This window comes from Mesocricetus auratus, unplaced genomic scaffold, assembly GCF_017639785.1.
Source record: "Mesocricetus auratus isolate SY011 unplaced genomic scaffold, BCM_Maur_2.0 Super-Scaffold_100007, whole genome shotgun sequence".
In the NCBI taxonomy this organism is placed as follows: Eukaryota; Metazoa; Chordata; class Mammalia; order Rodentia; family Cricetidae; genus Mesocricetus; species Mesocricetus auratus.
Genome location: NW_024429191.1, coordinates 26,014,106 through 26,030,304, shown reverse-complemented (window position 1 = coordinate 26,030,304; position 16,199 = coordinate 26,014,106). Strand labels below are relative to the sequence as shown.

Here is a 16,199-nt window from a genome sequence, read left to right as displayed (position 1 = left end):
TGTCATATATCTTTGTGGGTCCCTTCCCATAAAGGCCTTTCTCACTGATACATAAGGTGTGCTGTTTAAGCCCACACAGGTTCCCAGATCTGCACTCCCACAGTGTGGAATAGGCCACATGTGCTCACTGGCTCCATCGTGTGGCCAATGGCAGTAGTGATCATCTTTTTCCAAACCCCAGCTCTGGTAGTGCTTTTGATCATAACCTAGATCATTTGAAATGGGGTCAGTCTGACAAATACAGGCAGTGTAGATCAGTAAGCTTGGAACATACAAAGACCAGCTCAAGTCAAACCCATAGCTTTCTTACCAAATGTGCTGGCCATCTGGGATAAGCAGGAGAATCATCTGCCCTGAGTCCTGAGGCCAGAATTTGTATGTTTGTGTCATCTGAGACTAATTTTTTTTGTTGTTTTTTTATTTTTATTACAATTACCTCTTGTTATTAATGTGCAATTGCTACAGGAAATACTGCTGACACCAGAGTCCACAGATGCTCAGTTCCTTGTAAAAGTCATTGCTTTTCATATAACCTGTTTGCATACTTAAATATATTATAAATTGTCTATTTTTTATGACCTAATACAATGTGCAGATGTCATATTCTAGTTTCATCTCTGTTACTATGATAAAATACTCTTGAGAAAAGGCAACCAAAAGAGTAGTTTATTTTAGTTCAGAATTCCAGGTTATAGCCCATCACTTTGAGGAAGTCACAGAGGTAAGAGCTTGAGACAGCTGCTTACATCACAACCACAGTTAAGAGTAGAAAGAAATGGATGCATGCTTGCTCTCTGGCTTGTTTGCTTATGCTCAGCTCAATCTCTCCACTCATACACAACTCAGAACCTCCTGTTTAGGGAATGGTGCCACCCACGGTATGCTGCATCTTCCCATATCAATTAACTTAATGAAGATGATGCCCCATGGGCCATACAAGCTGACCCAATGTAGACAATCTCTTATTGAGATACCCTCCCAGTGTAACTCTAGGTTGTACCAAGTTGGCAATTAAAACTAACCATCACAGCCGGGCGTTGGTGGCGCACGCCTTTAATCCCAGCACTCGGGAGGCAGAGGCAGGCAGATCTCTGTGAGTTTGAGAACAGTCTGGTCTACCGAGCGAGTTCCAGGACAGCCTCCAAAGCCCAGAGAAACCCTGTCTCTAAAAACCAAAAAAACAATGACAACAAAAAACCTAACTATCACAACATAAATTGTTGTGTAGAGGACAGTATCAAGATCATATATACAGTGTCAAGATATAGATACAGCATTTTCCCCAAATATTTTCCATCTACCATTTCATGAATTTGTTGAATACAGACTACCTCAGACACATAGAGTCAAATGAACATGCTATGTGCATATATGTTACCAGTTTTCATGAATTTCAGTAGTAGCAATCTGTAAAATTCCATAAACTCTGAATTCAAAAATTATGAACCATTGCCCACAAAGAAATTCAGAATTCCCATGAGCCTCTTGCCACAGTGATTTAATCAGCACAGAATCTTGTTTCATCTCCATTTCTATCTAAGGATACCTTTGTGATGTTTTTTTGTTGATTCATTAACATTAACTGAGGGCCAATGACACCATGACTTCTGTTTGAAGGAACTGTTTCATAACATGTCTGTCACAGCCTTCCTGCAGGTAGAACATGGCATAGCAACCACGGTGGTTCTCAATCTGTGGACCACGACCCCTTCAGGAGTCAAACAATCTTTTCACAGAGGTCACCAAAAAGCATCAGAAAACAGATATTTACATTGCGATTCATAGCAGTAGCAAAATTACAGTTATGAAGTAGCAACAAAAATAATGTTGTGGTTGGGGGTCATCACATGTGGAACTGTATTTAAGGGTCCCAGTGTTACGAAGGTTGAGAACCACCGGCACAGCACATCGGTCCTGTTTGAAATTGTTAATTAAAAGCACAAAAATGTGGGCATCCTGACACTGTTTAGGCAACCTAGAAGATGCTGGCTTGCAAAATGAGAGCTAAACCAGAAAGGCAGAGGCCTCTATTCCACTGAAACATGTAGACATCTGCAGGGGATGGAGACATTGCTGCAAGTGAATTTGGGAAATTACAGATAGACAGTAGTGATGAAACAAATTTACAAAGATAGTGTCTGTCATGACTACCTGCAAAAATTCATGTGATATATATATATGTACACACATATATGTACATATATACACACATATATATGCATATGTCATGTGGATACATCCATGCGTATGATGTGGATGGAGTATTACACCTACAGACATTTGGGGTTTTTGTTTGTTTTTTGTTTTTCGAGACAGGGTTTCTCTGTGGCTTTGTAGACTGTCCTGGAACTAGCTCTTGTAGACCAGGCTGGTCTTGAACTCAGAGAGATCCTCCTGCCTCTGCCTCCCGAGTGCTGGGATTAAAGACGTGCACCACCCCCTCCGGGCCATATCAGATCTTTTTAACCAGTGCATCACAGCTAGTCATGAACTGTGACAGCGTTTTAGTGATCTGCGGTTAGCACTGTATGTGAAGTAGAGCATGAAACCAGCAGGAGCCCCTTGAAGTCACAGCGTTGTGTGAAAGTCATTGCTTGCACACATATTTAATATCACTGCAAAGATGATTCCCTTACTAGGCTGCACTTCCTGTCGTGAATAGTCAGGATAGCTATTGCTGTAAGGCTGGAGGTGGAGGGTTAAATGGGGATCTGAAATGATGCCTCCTGAATTAGAACACCCAGCCACTTACAAGACGTGGCCTTCAGCAAGACAACTGCCAAAGAGAGTAACAACTGCACAGTTTTTCCAGGGGGATTTGAGGAGTAATGTTCGCGAGTCTCAGGCCCACGGAGCGTGAGATGAGTATGAAGTTCTCTGTCCCTCAGGTGGTGACAGGCTCAGGGTTGGACAGCCAGAAGTCGGATGAAGAGTACCGGGAGCTTTTTGACCTGGCCCTTCGAGGCCTGCAGCTTCTATCCAAGTGGAGTGCCCATGTCATGGAGGTGGTAGGTGTCATGAGGTGCCAGCCCTCGCATTGACCTAGTTCACATCTGTAGACCATCATCTCTACTCAGTGTTCTGTCTTTCAACATAATTCATATATCACGCCTCTTACCCAGCTGAAACCTACATTTTAAGTATGTTCCTGGAACTGTATAACCTTAAATTAAGAATATTTCTATCACTTAAGTAGATAAAACCACACCCGGGACCGGAGGGGTGGCTAGGACCCAGCACTGACATCAGGTGTCTCACAGCCTCTTGTAACTCAGCTCAGGTGACCTGATGCCTCTGGCCTCTGTGAGACCCCACACTTAACATACACATCCCCACAAACAGACACATATGCACATAAGCATCTTTAAAAACGAATCTTCAAAACAAAAACCCACTTGTGTCACCCCGTCCCTCCAGCTCTCAGTATTCTTTCTATCACTGTACATTTCCCTGCTTTAGCTATTCACCGTATGGAGACTCAGAGCATGTGGTATTTTGTGTCTAGAGCTTTTTACCTTGTATTGTCGAGATCATCCCCATCCTGCACAGTGGGTGCTCTCCCCTCTGCGGCTGTTAGTGTGCTAAAGGCCCGGCCATTTGGCTTGCCATCCCTCGGTTGATGGGCGTCGGCTGTCTCTTCTCTCCCCAGTACTCTTGGAAGCTGGTTCACCCCACAGACAAGTTTTGCAACAAGGACTGCCCAGGCACGGCGGAAGAGTATGAGAGAGCCACACGCTACAATTACACCAGTGAGGAGAAGTTTGCCTTTGTGGAGGTGGGTGCCGACGCCCTTCTCTCCCCACCTACCCCCAGACTGCTGCTCCCTGTGGTTCCCCCGGCGATGTTGTCGTTTTCATGTGCTGCCTTTTCTGACTTTCCCCATCCAGGTTGTCCTCTGTCAAAAGTTACTGAGAAACGATGAGGGAGCCAGCTAGTTTAAAGTTCCAGCATTAACTCTGAAGGGTTCCCGAGGCCCTGCCCCTAGTGGAGGAGCAGTTGCTTGTTACTGGGGTAGTTAGAGTCATTTTTCTGTAGGAGTGTGGCCATTGGTTGGTTCCCCGGTGCCCCAGTGGATGACTCCGTGCCCGTGTGTGTATGGGCAGCACTGACTGGACACACTGGGTAAAAGCACCATAAAGAGATGGATCAGTAAGTGCTTATGAAAGGTTGATATGAAATTAGGAGGGAGGTCCTGAGGAAGGTTGATGTGGGGCGAGGATGGATATAATCAAAATATAATGTGGCTTAGTTAGGGTTTCTATTGCTATGATGAAACACCATGACCCAAAAGCAAGTCGGGGAGAAAGCAGGTTTTTTTCGGCTTGCACTTTCATATCGCCTCTCATTATCAAAGGAAATCAGGGCAGGAGCTCAAACAGGACAGGTTCCTGGGGGTTTTTTGGCTTGCATTTTCATATCACCTCTCATTATCAAAGGAAATCAGGACATGAGCTCAAACAGGACAGGTTCCTGGGGGCAGGAGCTGATGCAAAAGCCATGGAGGAGTACTGCTTACTGACTTACTTCCCCTGGCTTGCTCAGCCTGCTTCTTTATAGAACCCAGGACCGCCAGCCCAGAGATGGCAACACCCACCATCACTCACTGATCACTAAATGAGAAAATGTCTTACAGCTGGATCTCATGGAAGCCTTTCCTCAAGCGAGGCTCCTCCCTTTCTGGTGATTCTAGCTTGTGTCAAGTTGACAGTGCATAATGTATACGTTTATGACGTTTTCTAAGAATAAATTAAAAAGTTTAAATTATATGATGCGGCAAGATGGCTCAGTAGATGAGAGCACTGACTATACCAGCCTGAGGACCTGAGTTCAGATCCCCAGCACCCACGTAATAAAGTGCTGTGGGCATGGAGACACAGGATATCTGTCTAACTCCTTTTGCTTTGGCTTTTCTGTTTGTTTTTGTTGAGACAGATTCTCATGAATTTGCCCTTGAACTCACTTGGTAGCCAAGGCACATCTCGGGTCTGCAGGCATGTCCTGCCAAGCCTGACTGAGTTTTAACATTTTGCTGGGGCACTCACACCGTAGGTGTTCCTTCAGCAGCCACACCAATGGGGATGTCACATTACCGCCAAGTCTCCCTGAGAATGCCATTGTTCGGTGCCCTCAGAGGCCTTGGTGGTGGCCATCTTACTAATGATCTTGACCATTCTAACAGTGGTGTAGGGGAGTCTCATTATCCTTAACACTCTCACTTCCCACAGTCTAATGGTACCAAGTATCTTTTCGCATACATTGGCCATTCATTCTTCTCTCATTTCATGTATTCTATCAAAGTCTTTGCCCATTTTTAAAGGGTGTATGTGTGCCTTCTCATTATTGTGAGAATTCTTTCTGTATCCTCATCACAAGGCTTTCATCATGCATGTGTTGCAAATTGCTTCTCTATTTGGTGACTTTGCCTCTTTGTTTTCTTGGCAATGTCTTTTGAGGAACACTGGTTTTGTATTTTGCTAAAATCCAGTTAGTTTACCTTAGTATTATTTCACACTATGTGAATGGGGGATTCTAGCTAAGAAATCTTTACCTAGTCTTAAGTTGTAAAGATGTTCCCCCTCAGGTCTTGTCCCTCTGTGTTTGGAATTATTCTGAACCCTTCCTTATCTATCTATCTGTCTGTCTATCTATCTATCTATCTATCTATCTATCCATCCATTTGTCTCAGTGCTTTAATTTTGTATTTGTGTGTGAAAAAGAATGTGCACATGAGTGTCTAAGGAGGCCAGAGCCATCAGGTATACCCTTGGGCTGGAGCTATAGGCAGTTGTAAGTGCCCAACATGGGTGCTGGGAACCGAACTTGGGTCTGCAGAAGCACTTAATGCTGTTAACTGCTGCACCGGCTCTGAATTTGTGTGTGTGTGTGTGTGTGTGTGTGTGTGTGTGTGTGTGTGTGTGTGTGTGTGTGTGTGTGTGTGTTCCATCTCTGGCCAGAAGCCCAGATCTTTTAGAGTCTGACGACATTTGAATGTCTGTCTTATTAGTGCTTTTCACAACACCTTATTGCAGCAACAGCATTCCACTCTTTGGCTTCTAGGGATAGCCTCGCCTGCTGACCAGGTTTCTTACCTTAAATGCTAGTGTTTTTGTTGTTGTGGTTTGCTTGCTCGTTTGGGGGCATCTTGTTTTTTATTTTGTTCTATTTCTTTAACGTTTTAGAGAAAGAAATAAGCCTCATGTGTAAGCTAATCGCTCACCCCCTCATTCCTTCCTGTTCCACACAAGGTTCCAGTTAGGGGCGTTCAGTCGATGACGGTGAGCTGCTTCATGAAGCACAGTCTTAGCTTTGTAGAAGATAGAAGTATCATTTTTAAATATCACTTGCGTTGGTTTAACACATAGTGGCTGTAAGTATACATGAGGTCTACTGTGACTTTTTCAGTATTTTGGACACAGTATGTAAAGTTCAGTTCAGCTAACCCTGCATATGCATCACTTCTACTTATTATTGCTGTTGTGAACATTCAGAAAAAATTCCTCTCTAGCAGCTGTTTTAAAATATCCAGCTACTTATGCAGTGCAGCTCTCCCATGGTTGTGTAGCATTGGGAATTTTCCCTCCTATCCAGCCGCAGTCCTCCTATACATGAGACCATCGCCTCTCCATTACTGACTGCTGTATCCTTCCAGAACTCTGACATCTACTCTTTTATCATTTTGTGTGTGTGTGTGTGTGTGTGTGTGTGTGTGTGTGTGTGTGTTATACCTTCATATGTATGTGGAGTCTAGAGCTTAACTTCATGTGATAGTCATCAGGAGCTATCCACCTTGGATTTTTTTCCCAATTAGACTCAGCTACCTGGACATTGAGCCCCAAGAACTGACTTGCTATGTCTCCCAACTGGAACTATCAGCACATCTCCATGCTCAGCTTTTTGTATGTGGGTCCTGGAGTTTGAACTTGGGTCTCATGCTTGAAATGCAAACCCTTCACCGACTGAACTGTCTCCAACCCTTCTCTTTTTCTTTTTGCATCTTGTTTTATGCCAGATGTAATATGTGAGTGTCCTCCAGTTCCGCCCATGCTGCTGCATATGGTAGAATTTCTTTTTTTATGACTATGTGATCTTGCATTATTCCTATCTAACACAGTTTCTCTCTCTACTTACATCAAAGACCACCTTAATGGTCTGTAGCTGTTGTGACTAGTGTGACAGTTAACACTTGGCTCAAGTGTTTCTTCAGCATGGCCGGTTTCACTGCCCTCAGTTACACCCAGACGTAGGATGGCTGAATCATGTGATACTTCTATATCTAGCTTCTCAGGAAACACTGTCCTTTTTCTGTAATGGCAGAAGTCATAGATGTGCCCACCCACAGTGCATGTGCTTTCCCTTTAGGATTACTACTGATGGAGGGAGTAGAGCTCTGATCTGTGTGCATTGTCACCATTTTTGCCTAGTCCTGACCTGGAGTTTTAGAGGCACTGGCCTCACACTCTGAGCACCTCCAGTGCCCCCTCCCTGCAGCGTCGTGAAGCACAGCGAGCCGATGGCGTGCAAAGCCATAGTGAGGCTGACCCTTACTCTATGCCCACCAGGTGATCGCCATGATCAAGGGCCTGCAGGTGCTCATGGGGAGGATGGAGAGTGTCTTCAACCAGGCAATCCGCAACACTATCTATGCGGCCCTGCAGGATTTCGCCCAGGTGACACTGCGTGAGCCATTGCGACAAGCAGTTCGCAAGAAAAAGAATGTCCTTATCAGGTGGGTCCTTGGATGGCCCCATTCAGGGTACAGCAGAACTGAGGGATTCAGGGTTGGAAGAAGTGGCCTCCTAGCTCAGTTGGCTTCCAGCATGGCTTTTAAACACAGAGACCCTCTGGCAGTGGACATTTTCCAGACACTCAGGACTGGAGCTCAAACCTACTGCTGTCTGAAAAGTGAATTATTCAAATGAGTTCTCTGAATGGCAGTTCCTTGTTTGTGAAATAGGATCATGGTACCCACTGTATCGGTGTCTGTGGGCTGATGAAATGAGATAATCTATGTATAGAATTCAGCACATGTGGCGTAGAGAGAACAGGCTATAAATATTACAATTTTATCCATGTAGTTAGTGATGCTGATGATATGGTCCTGTAGCTCGCTCCTCCTCTCCCCAGGCCCTGTCCTGTCTCCCACATGACTTAGAGCTGAGTTCTTAGGTAGTCAGTGGCCACCAAAGCCACAGGAGCCACTTGTTCAAAGCACCTTAACACACTAAGAGCATCCCTGAGTGGGTCCAGGGATGAATGTGCATCCCAAACACTCAGACCTCTAATGCAGGAGGAACTGAGACCCTCTGGGTCCTGGAAACAACCTTGTAGACACCTGGACTAGTCCCGCTCCTCTTTCCCCAGTGTCCTGCAGGCAATTCGCAAGACCATCTGTGACTGGGAAGGAGGCCGAGAACCTCCCAATGACCCATGCTTAAGAGGGGAAAAGGATCCCAAAGGCGGCTTTGACATCAAGGTGCCCCGCCGTGCCGTGGGGCCGTCCAGCACACAGGTAAGCAGTTCCCGGGCAGCCTGGCTTCTCTGACTCCAGGCCAGTTGGACCAAGGAAGGGCAACGTGCTAAAGCATGGGGTAGTGGGATGGGGATCCGTGTGAGGAAGGGCAGGGCTATGCAGCTGCTCTGGGGTTTTCCTGATGTGAAAGGAAGACCACTGGCCTAAGATTCAGGAGACCTGGGTTCTAGTCCTAGACACCTGTGTGACCTTGGACATGTTACACGGTCTCTCTGTGCCTCAGTTGTCTAGTCTGACCAATGATGGTAGCACCATATCCACCTCCCCAGCTGTCTCCTAGCCCTGTAAAGCTCACATTCTGCAGCACAGAGGGGTCTAACTTGGAGTTCGTGTGTATCATAATAACTGCAGCGCCCTTGCCCACAGTGGCATCATGGCATGGGAACTTACGAGTTCTGCCTCTGACTTGCTGTATGATCCTGGGCAAGCAGCTTAACCTCTCTCAGCTCTGCTTATCTTCTAAAAATGAGAACTTTGGATGAGATCATATTACCATCAAAACACTTTTCTAGTTTTTCCATCCCTTTCCAAAGACAACCCACAAGCTTGGCAAGCCTCCTCCCCTCGGAGATAGTCTGGTTGTCAGAAATACTCTTGAGATCCCAGCTGGAACTTCCGCAATGACACGATGTCTGTGTTCATGTTCATCCAGCGCAGACTTAAAATTACATGGGGGGAAAATGAGCGAATCGCGGAGTTAAGGCCTTACTGCCGATGTAGGACAAGGTGTTTCCTGGTCTACTTTCTGTGGTGTCTTACTGTAACCATCAGGGTCTTGCAGGCTCCAGAAGCCCCAAGCTAGAAGCTCCTTCTTATAAGACCTTTCAAGCCTGTCTCTGCCCTGGATCACCTGAAGCGGGCCATCTGAGGCCCCTTCTGACCCCTCCTTCTGTGTGTGTCCGTGTCTGGGCAGGGCTGGGGCTGAGCAGGGGCAGGTGAGTGTTTGGCAGGGTGACGATCGCTTCCCTTAGCTTTGTAGCTTCCAATGACCAGTGTGCACAGACTTGGTCTTCTGCGTGTGGGACATCCCAAAGAAGCCTGTATAGACGGTTCTGAAATGTTTGAACGTTAGAAAACTTTCTGAGTGCCCTAGTGTGGCTGACTGGCTTGCAGGCATTTCTCTAAGTCCTGAGAGGCAGATGAATACAGGGCCCGAGATGAGCTAGGAGAGAAGGATGGAGGGGTTATAGACATCGAGAAGACAGAGAGAGAGGGCATGTACCTCCATGGATAATTTGGGCACTGCAAAAGCTAAAGCCCAGCCCCAGGTGCCATGGGGTAGGACGATAGCACAGACATATTTAGTTGACTCCTAGACAGCCCCAGAGCTGGAAAAATGCTGAGAGGTAAACTCACCCCTCCCCCTATCGCGGATGGGGAAACTGAGGTCCAGAAAGGGGAAGTGACTTGTCCAAGTCACAAGATGAGTGCCAGGTAGAGGTGGGACAAGAACCCAGGTCTCCTGATGCCCACCCCAGGGCTCTATGGCAGCCCTCAGAATGCAGCAGATGTAGGCATTTTACAGAGTTGGGCAGTAGCCTGTCCTGGTGGGTTAAATGCCTAATAAGTGAATACAGTTGGCTAAAGAAATGACAGTGGTCAGAATGAATGACTCTTCAGTTAGAACTGGATGTGAGTCCAGTCACCACAGCCCGCTTTCTTTGAGAGACTCCAAAGCCATCATTAGCACTATAGTTCGATACTCAGAGAGGCAGGCCTACTGACAGGTCCTTAGAGGGTGAGCTGTGTAGGAAACCCGCAAGAGTGGTCATCCCTTCCCCACAGAGGGGACCCTGCATAGGGCGGCCTGGCATGCAGATCTGTGACTGCCAGGCCCACGGTGGGTGAGACTAGGGCCCTTCCAGAAGCAGCGGAGAGCAGCGTGGTTGCTGGGGGGTCGGAGCGTGTCACGTGTGGCCCCTGCTGTTGTGGTGGCTTTCCCACTGTATACAATACCTCTCGCTTTTCTCTCTCTCTCTTTCTCTCTCTCCCTCCTCCCTGTCTCTCCTGCCCTCCCACCCCTCTTCCTTCTCTCCTATCTATGTCTTAGGCCTGCCAGTGGTCCCCGAGGGCTTTGTTTCACCCCACTGGTGGCACACAGGGCCGAAGAGGCTGCCGATCCCTGGTATAACACCGCCTGGCTGGGTTGGTTTGGGTGCCTACTGCGGGAGGCAGCAGGAACAGACTAGCCCGGCTCCTCAAGGCCCTTTCCAATCCTCTGATTCAAAGACAAATGGTGTGAAAAAATATATAGATTATTAGAAAAGAACAACCCCGCTGCACTTGGGGCCCTCTGCATGTAGGGCACTCTGTAAGCAGGAGTAGTGTCTAGTAGCCTCCCGTGTAAGTATGACTGTTAACCGGCCTTCCACCCAGCATCTCCAGAAGGCTGTACAGTGCAGCCCAGGCCTCCAGAGGGCGCCAGCGTTCACTGACGGGTTCACAACACTGAGGGTCATAAACAAGGTGGTTGGCGGGAGGGTTGCTGTTGAGCTTTGTCTGTTGTGTAACTCCTCAGAATGTTAGCGCCAAAGGAGACTGGGTTGAGAACTTCTCTGGTCCAATCCCTCCTGTTAGATAAGGCAACTGGAGCCCAGAGTGGAGGCTTTGTCGTCCGTCTAAGGTCACACAGCAAGTCAATGGCAGTGCTTGGCTTTGAACCTGGCTCTTTTGATTCCTGGTTCAGTGCCCCATCCATGCTGTTACCATGGTCATCTGGGAAATCAGAGAGTGACTGTAGAGTGACATGGATGCCCGTGCCCTTGGCTAAGCAGGGCAGGCAGGGACCTTTCATGGGCCTTAACTGCCTGCCACTGTCAGGTGCACCTAGGGGTGCTGTGGGCCCTAGGCAGAGAACTTTCCGAAGCTGGTCAGTCTGCCTCTGGGAGGTTGTCACGAGGGCAGGTAGCAAGCTCGGCGACGGAATGCTTGCCTGCCACGTGCTGGAGAGAACAGGTCTCCGTAGCTCCAAACCCACTTCTCTGCCTGAACCAGGGCCTCTTTCAGACAGTTCTTTTTAAGAGCAGAGAAAAAAAAAAAAACAAGGAAGATAGGAAGTGAAAGCAAGCTCCTCCCTCACCTGACCTTCTCTCCTTTTCAAGCTGTACATGGTCCGTACCATGCTTGAGTCGCTCATCGCAGACAAGAGCGGCTCCAAGAAGACTCTCAGAAGTAGCCTGGATGGACCCATCGTCCTCGCCATAGAGGACTTCCACAAGCAGTCCTTCTTCTTTACACACCTGCTCAACATCAGCGGTGAGCCTCAGGGCCCCGCCCGGGGGAAAGGCCCGGGACATACCTCCACCTCCCGGGGCAACCAAGGTGGTAGGGCCGGGAGCGAGAGATGGAATCATGAGCTATGGGGGAGGGGGCACGTTTTGCTTCCAAGGGCAAAAGGATTATTTTAAAAAACAACAAAAAGGAAAATCTTTCTGTGGACTTGGGGAGGTAGGAAAGGCCAGGCTCTGTTGGATCTGTTCTGACAAAATGAATTTGTCTGGCAGACAGTCGTGGCTAGTTAGGAGCGGGATCACACAGGATGCATGTCTGTAGCCCAGTGTGCACCGGATCACCCTGTGGCTACTTAGGAGGGGGATTGCAAGTAAGGGTGCACATGTGTGGTCCAGCATTCTCTGGTCCAGCCTTTTGTTGGTCAGACTGGCTACAAACTCTGTTGTACCCATTGCTGCTAGCTGGGGAGGCTTCCAGGCTGCAACTGGGTTCTACGCCCTCTTCCTCTGCTCTGAGAGGTTGGCTGGGACGGGATAAAAACAAGTGGGACTCAGTGACACGGGACAATCAGTGCACCTGTAAGACACAGTCCAGCCTTCTCCATTAAAGAAGGCCTAAGTTGGGCTTTCAAAACTTCCAAACAGTAAGGGATCCAGAGTCACCACACAGGGGATGAGGGAGCCATGCTTCCTTGAAAGTGAGCCCTGGTAGGTGTGTTCTAAAAACACACACATGTATGTAAGTCACGATTCTTTAGTTGGCTCCGTAGGGATTTAGTGGAAATGGTGGGAAGGCAAATGTTTGGACACATCACCACCCCTTCCCCCATCACTTGCCCGGTCTCAGAAGTTGGCAGGTGCCATTCCCCATAGATGCTACTAAGCTGGCTTCAGGCACAAGACAGCAAGATCAGCGAAGGGCTGTGTATGACATGCCCACTGTGCACCTTAGCACACTGATGTCAGTCATGGTGACAGCCAATGGATAGCAAACGCTGTGGCGTGTGAGCACTTCTGTTAAGCCAAGGCTCTCTCCCTGTGCTTCCAGAAGCTCTACAGCAATGCTGTGACCTCTCCCAGCTCTGGTTCCGAGAATTCTTCCTGGAGTTAACCATGGGCCGGCGAATCCAGTTCCCTATTGAGATGTCCATGCCCTGGATTCTAACGGACCATATCCTGGAAACCAAAGAACCTTCCATGATGGAGTAAGAAGCAGGATTGGGCCAACCAGGGAGCTCCTGGGGTTGCGTGGGAGGATGGCTTGCCACTGACCTCTTTGCTTTACAGAAGAAACCGTGGAGTAGAGATGAGGCATTGTACTCCGCCCAAAGGCCTCAGCCCACCTGCCCTTCCTACCTTTGTCTGTCTTGTAGCAGCCATGCTGGGGAAATTACCATGGCTAAGGAACCAAGAAGTGCTATCCTAGCTAAGGTTTTAAGAGCCCACAGGGATCTATTAGCATCATGCATTTCTAATATCTGTGTGCAGACTGGAGAGCGCTTCCTAAATGGAGGTGCCGGGAACACAGGGAGGGCGGAAAGTTGTCCTCAGCTCCAAGCCCTCTGCCTCATTGCCCATACCTTGTGTTTTCAGGTCAGTGTAACTTGTCCCCCGTGACTCTTGTGTTCCTTTCCCAGGTATGTCCTCTACCCATTGGATCTGTACAATGACAGCGCCTACTATGCTCTCACCAAGTTCAAAAAACAGTTCCTCTATGATGAGATTGAAGCTGAGGCAAGTGACACATTTCCTTTGTTCCTGCGGTCTCCCAAGAGGCTGGACTTGTCTAATACTAAGCAATTAACACAAACTGAGGGGGGGATGTCAGCCACTGTACAATATTTATGAAAGCTGTGGCTATCAAACATATGTACAGTGGCTCACTCCTTTCTCTCCTCATCCCTAGTCTGTGCTGTATACCATGAGGGGCTTCATAACCTTCATGTCTGTATACACTTTGGCTTGCAAATGATGCCATCCAGAGGCCTCAGTTCCTGGGTATGAAGCCAGCACCATGGGCTGAAGCCGACACCATGGGTGTAAAGCCCACACCATGCACAGCACCCACTGTGGTTTTTTGCCCTGTGTAATAGAGTGGGTGTCAAATAATAGGCACAGAAACCTTTAAACAAAAACGTCATCTTACACTTAATAGGAAGGAATCAAAGATAGATCCCCCCCCCCACTTCGCTCTGTTGCCTGCCCTGCTGTTGCCAGAGCCTGGTGTCTTTCAAGTCCCATTTTGGCAACTTATGTCTCTGGTCATTAATGGAAGACGTGGCTCCGATTCTTCATGTCTGGTGGGAGCTTGTCTTCCCTCTGAACTTCATAGTCTCCTGTGAATATTGTGAAACCCTGCCATGCCAGACTTTGTACGCTAAAAGTCAGAGGGATTTTAAGGAACGCTGGAAGAAAGGGACTTTTCTATTTCTAAGAACATTCTCAAAATATTCTGTAGAGCAATTAAAGCAAATACAAGGAGGAGACAGAGTCTTCGGGTTAGCAGGCTGCTAGGGGGTAATCATGACCTTAGGGGGAGGGGCTTTTCTTTGTGTTCCCCAGCCAAGCAGGGGGAGCAATGGGGAGACTGGTTCCTGGGCCCCTTTGAACTTTGACTCTCCGGTAACTAACTGAAGACACTGAGAGCAAAGGGCCAGACTCCGCATCTCTGCAAGACGACAGATGCTTCCCTCTTTACCCTCTCTGTCAAAGCCATTATGCTGCCCCAGGATGCACTTCAGTCAACCCTGCCCTGGTCCCCTCCCAACTGCCCATGTTCTGTGAGCAATCCAGATGGGAGCCACTGACCTCTCTGCTTTCTCTTCACCAGGTGAACCTGTGTTTTGATCAGTTTGTCTACAAGCTGGCAGACCAGATCTTTGCCTACTACAAAGCCATGGCCGGCAGGTAGGTGAGCATAGGCTGTGAGTAGCCGATTTTCATCAGCCTGGTGCCCGGAAGACACAATTTCCCTGTTCTCCCTTGTTTAGCCCTTAAGGGAAAGCGAGCACTTTCCATGGTTCCAGGCACTGAAACACACTGTGAAGGAAAATAGGTAGATAGTGTACAAATGCTTGATGAGGTCTCCAGTTCAGTAGAAGGACAGAGAGTGATGAGAACTGAAGGAAGTTCATGATCATAACAGTGCATGGGACTCTGGGCATGCATGACAGATAAACCTGAGCTGGTCTAGGCCATCTTAAGGAAGCAGTGTCTGTTAAGTGAAACAAGGTGAGGGTTGGGTCCAGAATGTGCAGCCAAAGGGAACTTCTTGTCAAAGTCATGGTGGAGCAAGTACAAAAATAATAGCTTGCTTGTCTGTATCCAGCAGCTGGGAAGCTTTAGTTACATAATGGCAGTGGCCATTCAGGCCACTAGAGAGCAGGCTGTGTGCCCTGGCGCCATGAACCTTGAAGATCCTGGAGAGGGATACACCGCTGTGAAACGGTTTCAGAAGCATGGTGGTGGCTTGGCTTGACTTTTATGTTTAAACTTCACTCTTTGGAAATATAAATATATGGAGAATGTATTTAAGGTATTTAAGGATGGGTGTGGGTGGAGAAGTTTGGGTTGGAGATGTGTCAGGTTTATAGACTTACCAGTATTTACTAGAAGATACTGATTTAACTCCCCACCCCATCACCAAGGAATTCCTGGGTTTTAAAAAACTTGCAGTGGTACTATCATGAAGGAAAATACATGTATATAAAAGTATCGTGGTTCTTGGAGGAAGTCCACATGGACTAGTCGGCAATCCCAAGGGCAATTCCCCACCTCAGTTGGCGTCCCCCGCCCCATGGAAGTGACATTTTGCTTTGACAGGCTTGACACATTTCAGATAGGAGTAGACATGCACTGCACACAAGATGCCATGAACACAGGATCTGCACTGACTAAAGAGAATGAATCCTAAACGATGAGCAGATAGAAAGCACAAAGACACATGCATCGCTAAGTAGTTGCTTAATAGGTGTGAGCAGCTCAGGTAGGATGTTGTTACAGCAGGAGAAGCAGCATTTCTAAGACAATGCTGGTCCTGAATGCGCTGATACTTTCTGTGTAAACAAGCTCAGGCATGTCACATTCTGGGCACTTTTCTGTACTTAATGAGTAAATTCTTCTCATCTTGGGAGCTAGAAAGATGGCTCAGTATCCAAGTTCAATTCCCAGTACCTCACAACCACCTGTAACTCTAGGTGGATCAATTGCACGTGCATGCATATACACACACAGAGAGAGAGAGAGAGAGAGAGAGAGAGAGAGAGAGAGAGAGAGAGAGAGAGAGAGAGAGAGAGAGAGAGAGAGAGAAATACATATCCCCATTTGGAAATACCCCTCAGCAACTTTCTCTGAAAGATGGGTGCTTTTCAAAGGGGTGAAATTTGGGAAAAGCTGGGAAATTCAGAAAACGCACTAGGAGGAAAGGGTAACACAGGCCA

The 16,199-nt window shown here is 47.6% G+C and overlaps 1 protein-coding gene across 3 annotated transcripts in view; it reads left to right on the top strand.

Moving 5' to 3' along the window:
• Cyfip2 (cytoplasmic FMR1 interacting protein 2) overlaps nucleotides 1-16,199 on the top strand; it is a 119,004-nt gene that overhangs the window by 43,801 nt on the left and 59,004 nt on the right. For 2 of the 3 annotated variants that reach the window (XM_005071897.4, XM_013114761.3), the window contains exons 12-20: nucleotides 2,889-3,008; nucleotides 3,650-3,775; nucleotides 7,560-7,726; nucleotides 8,362-8,509; nucleotides 10,581-10,655; nucleotides 11,632-11,785; nucleotides 12,809-12,965; nucleotides 13,398-13,494; nucleotides 14,591-14,667. In XM_005071897.4, coding sequence (XP_005071954.1) covers nucleotides 2,889-3,008; nucleotides 3,650-3,775; nucleotides 7,560-7,726; nucleotides 8,362-8,509; nucleotides 10,581-10,655; nucleotides 11,632-11,785; nucleotides 12,809-12,965; nucleotides 13,398-13,494; nucleotides 14,591-14,667 — 1,121 coding nt within the window. The remainder of the gene's footprint in view (nucleotides 1-2,888; nucleotides 3,009-3,649; nucleotides 3,776-7,559; nucleotides 7,727-8,361; nucleotides 8,510-10,580; nucleotides 10,656-11,631; nucleotides 11,786-12,808; nucleotides 12,966-13,397; nucleotides 13,495-14,590; nucleotides 14,668-16,199) is intronic. The other variant, XM_040748491.1, reaches the window with a different exon arrangement.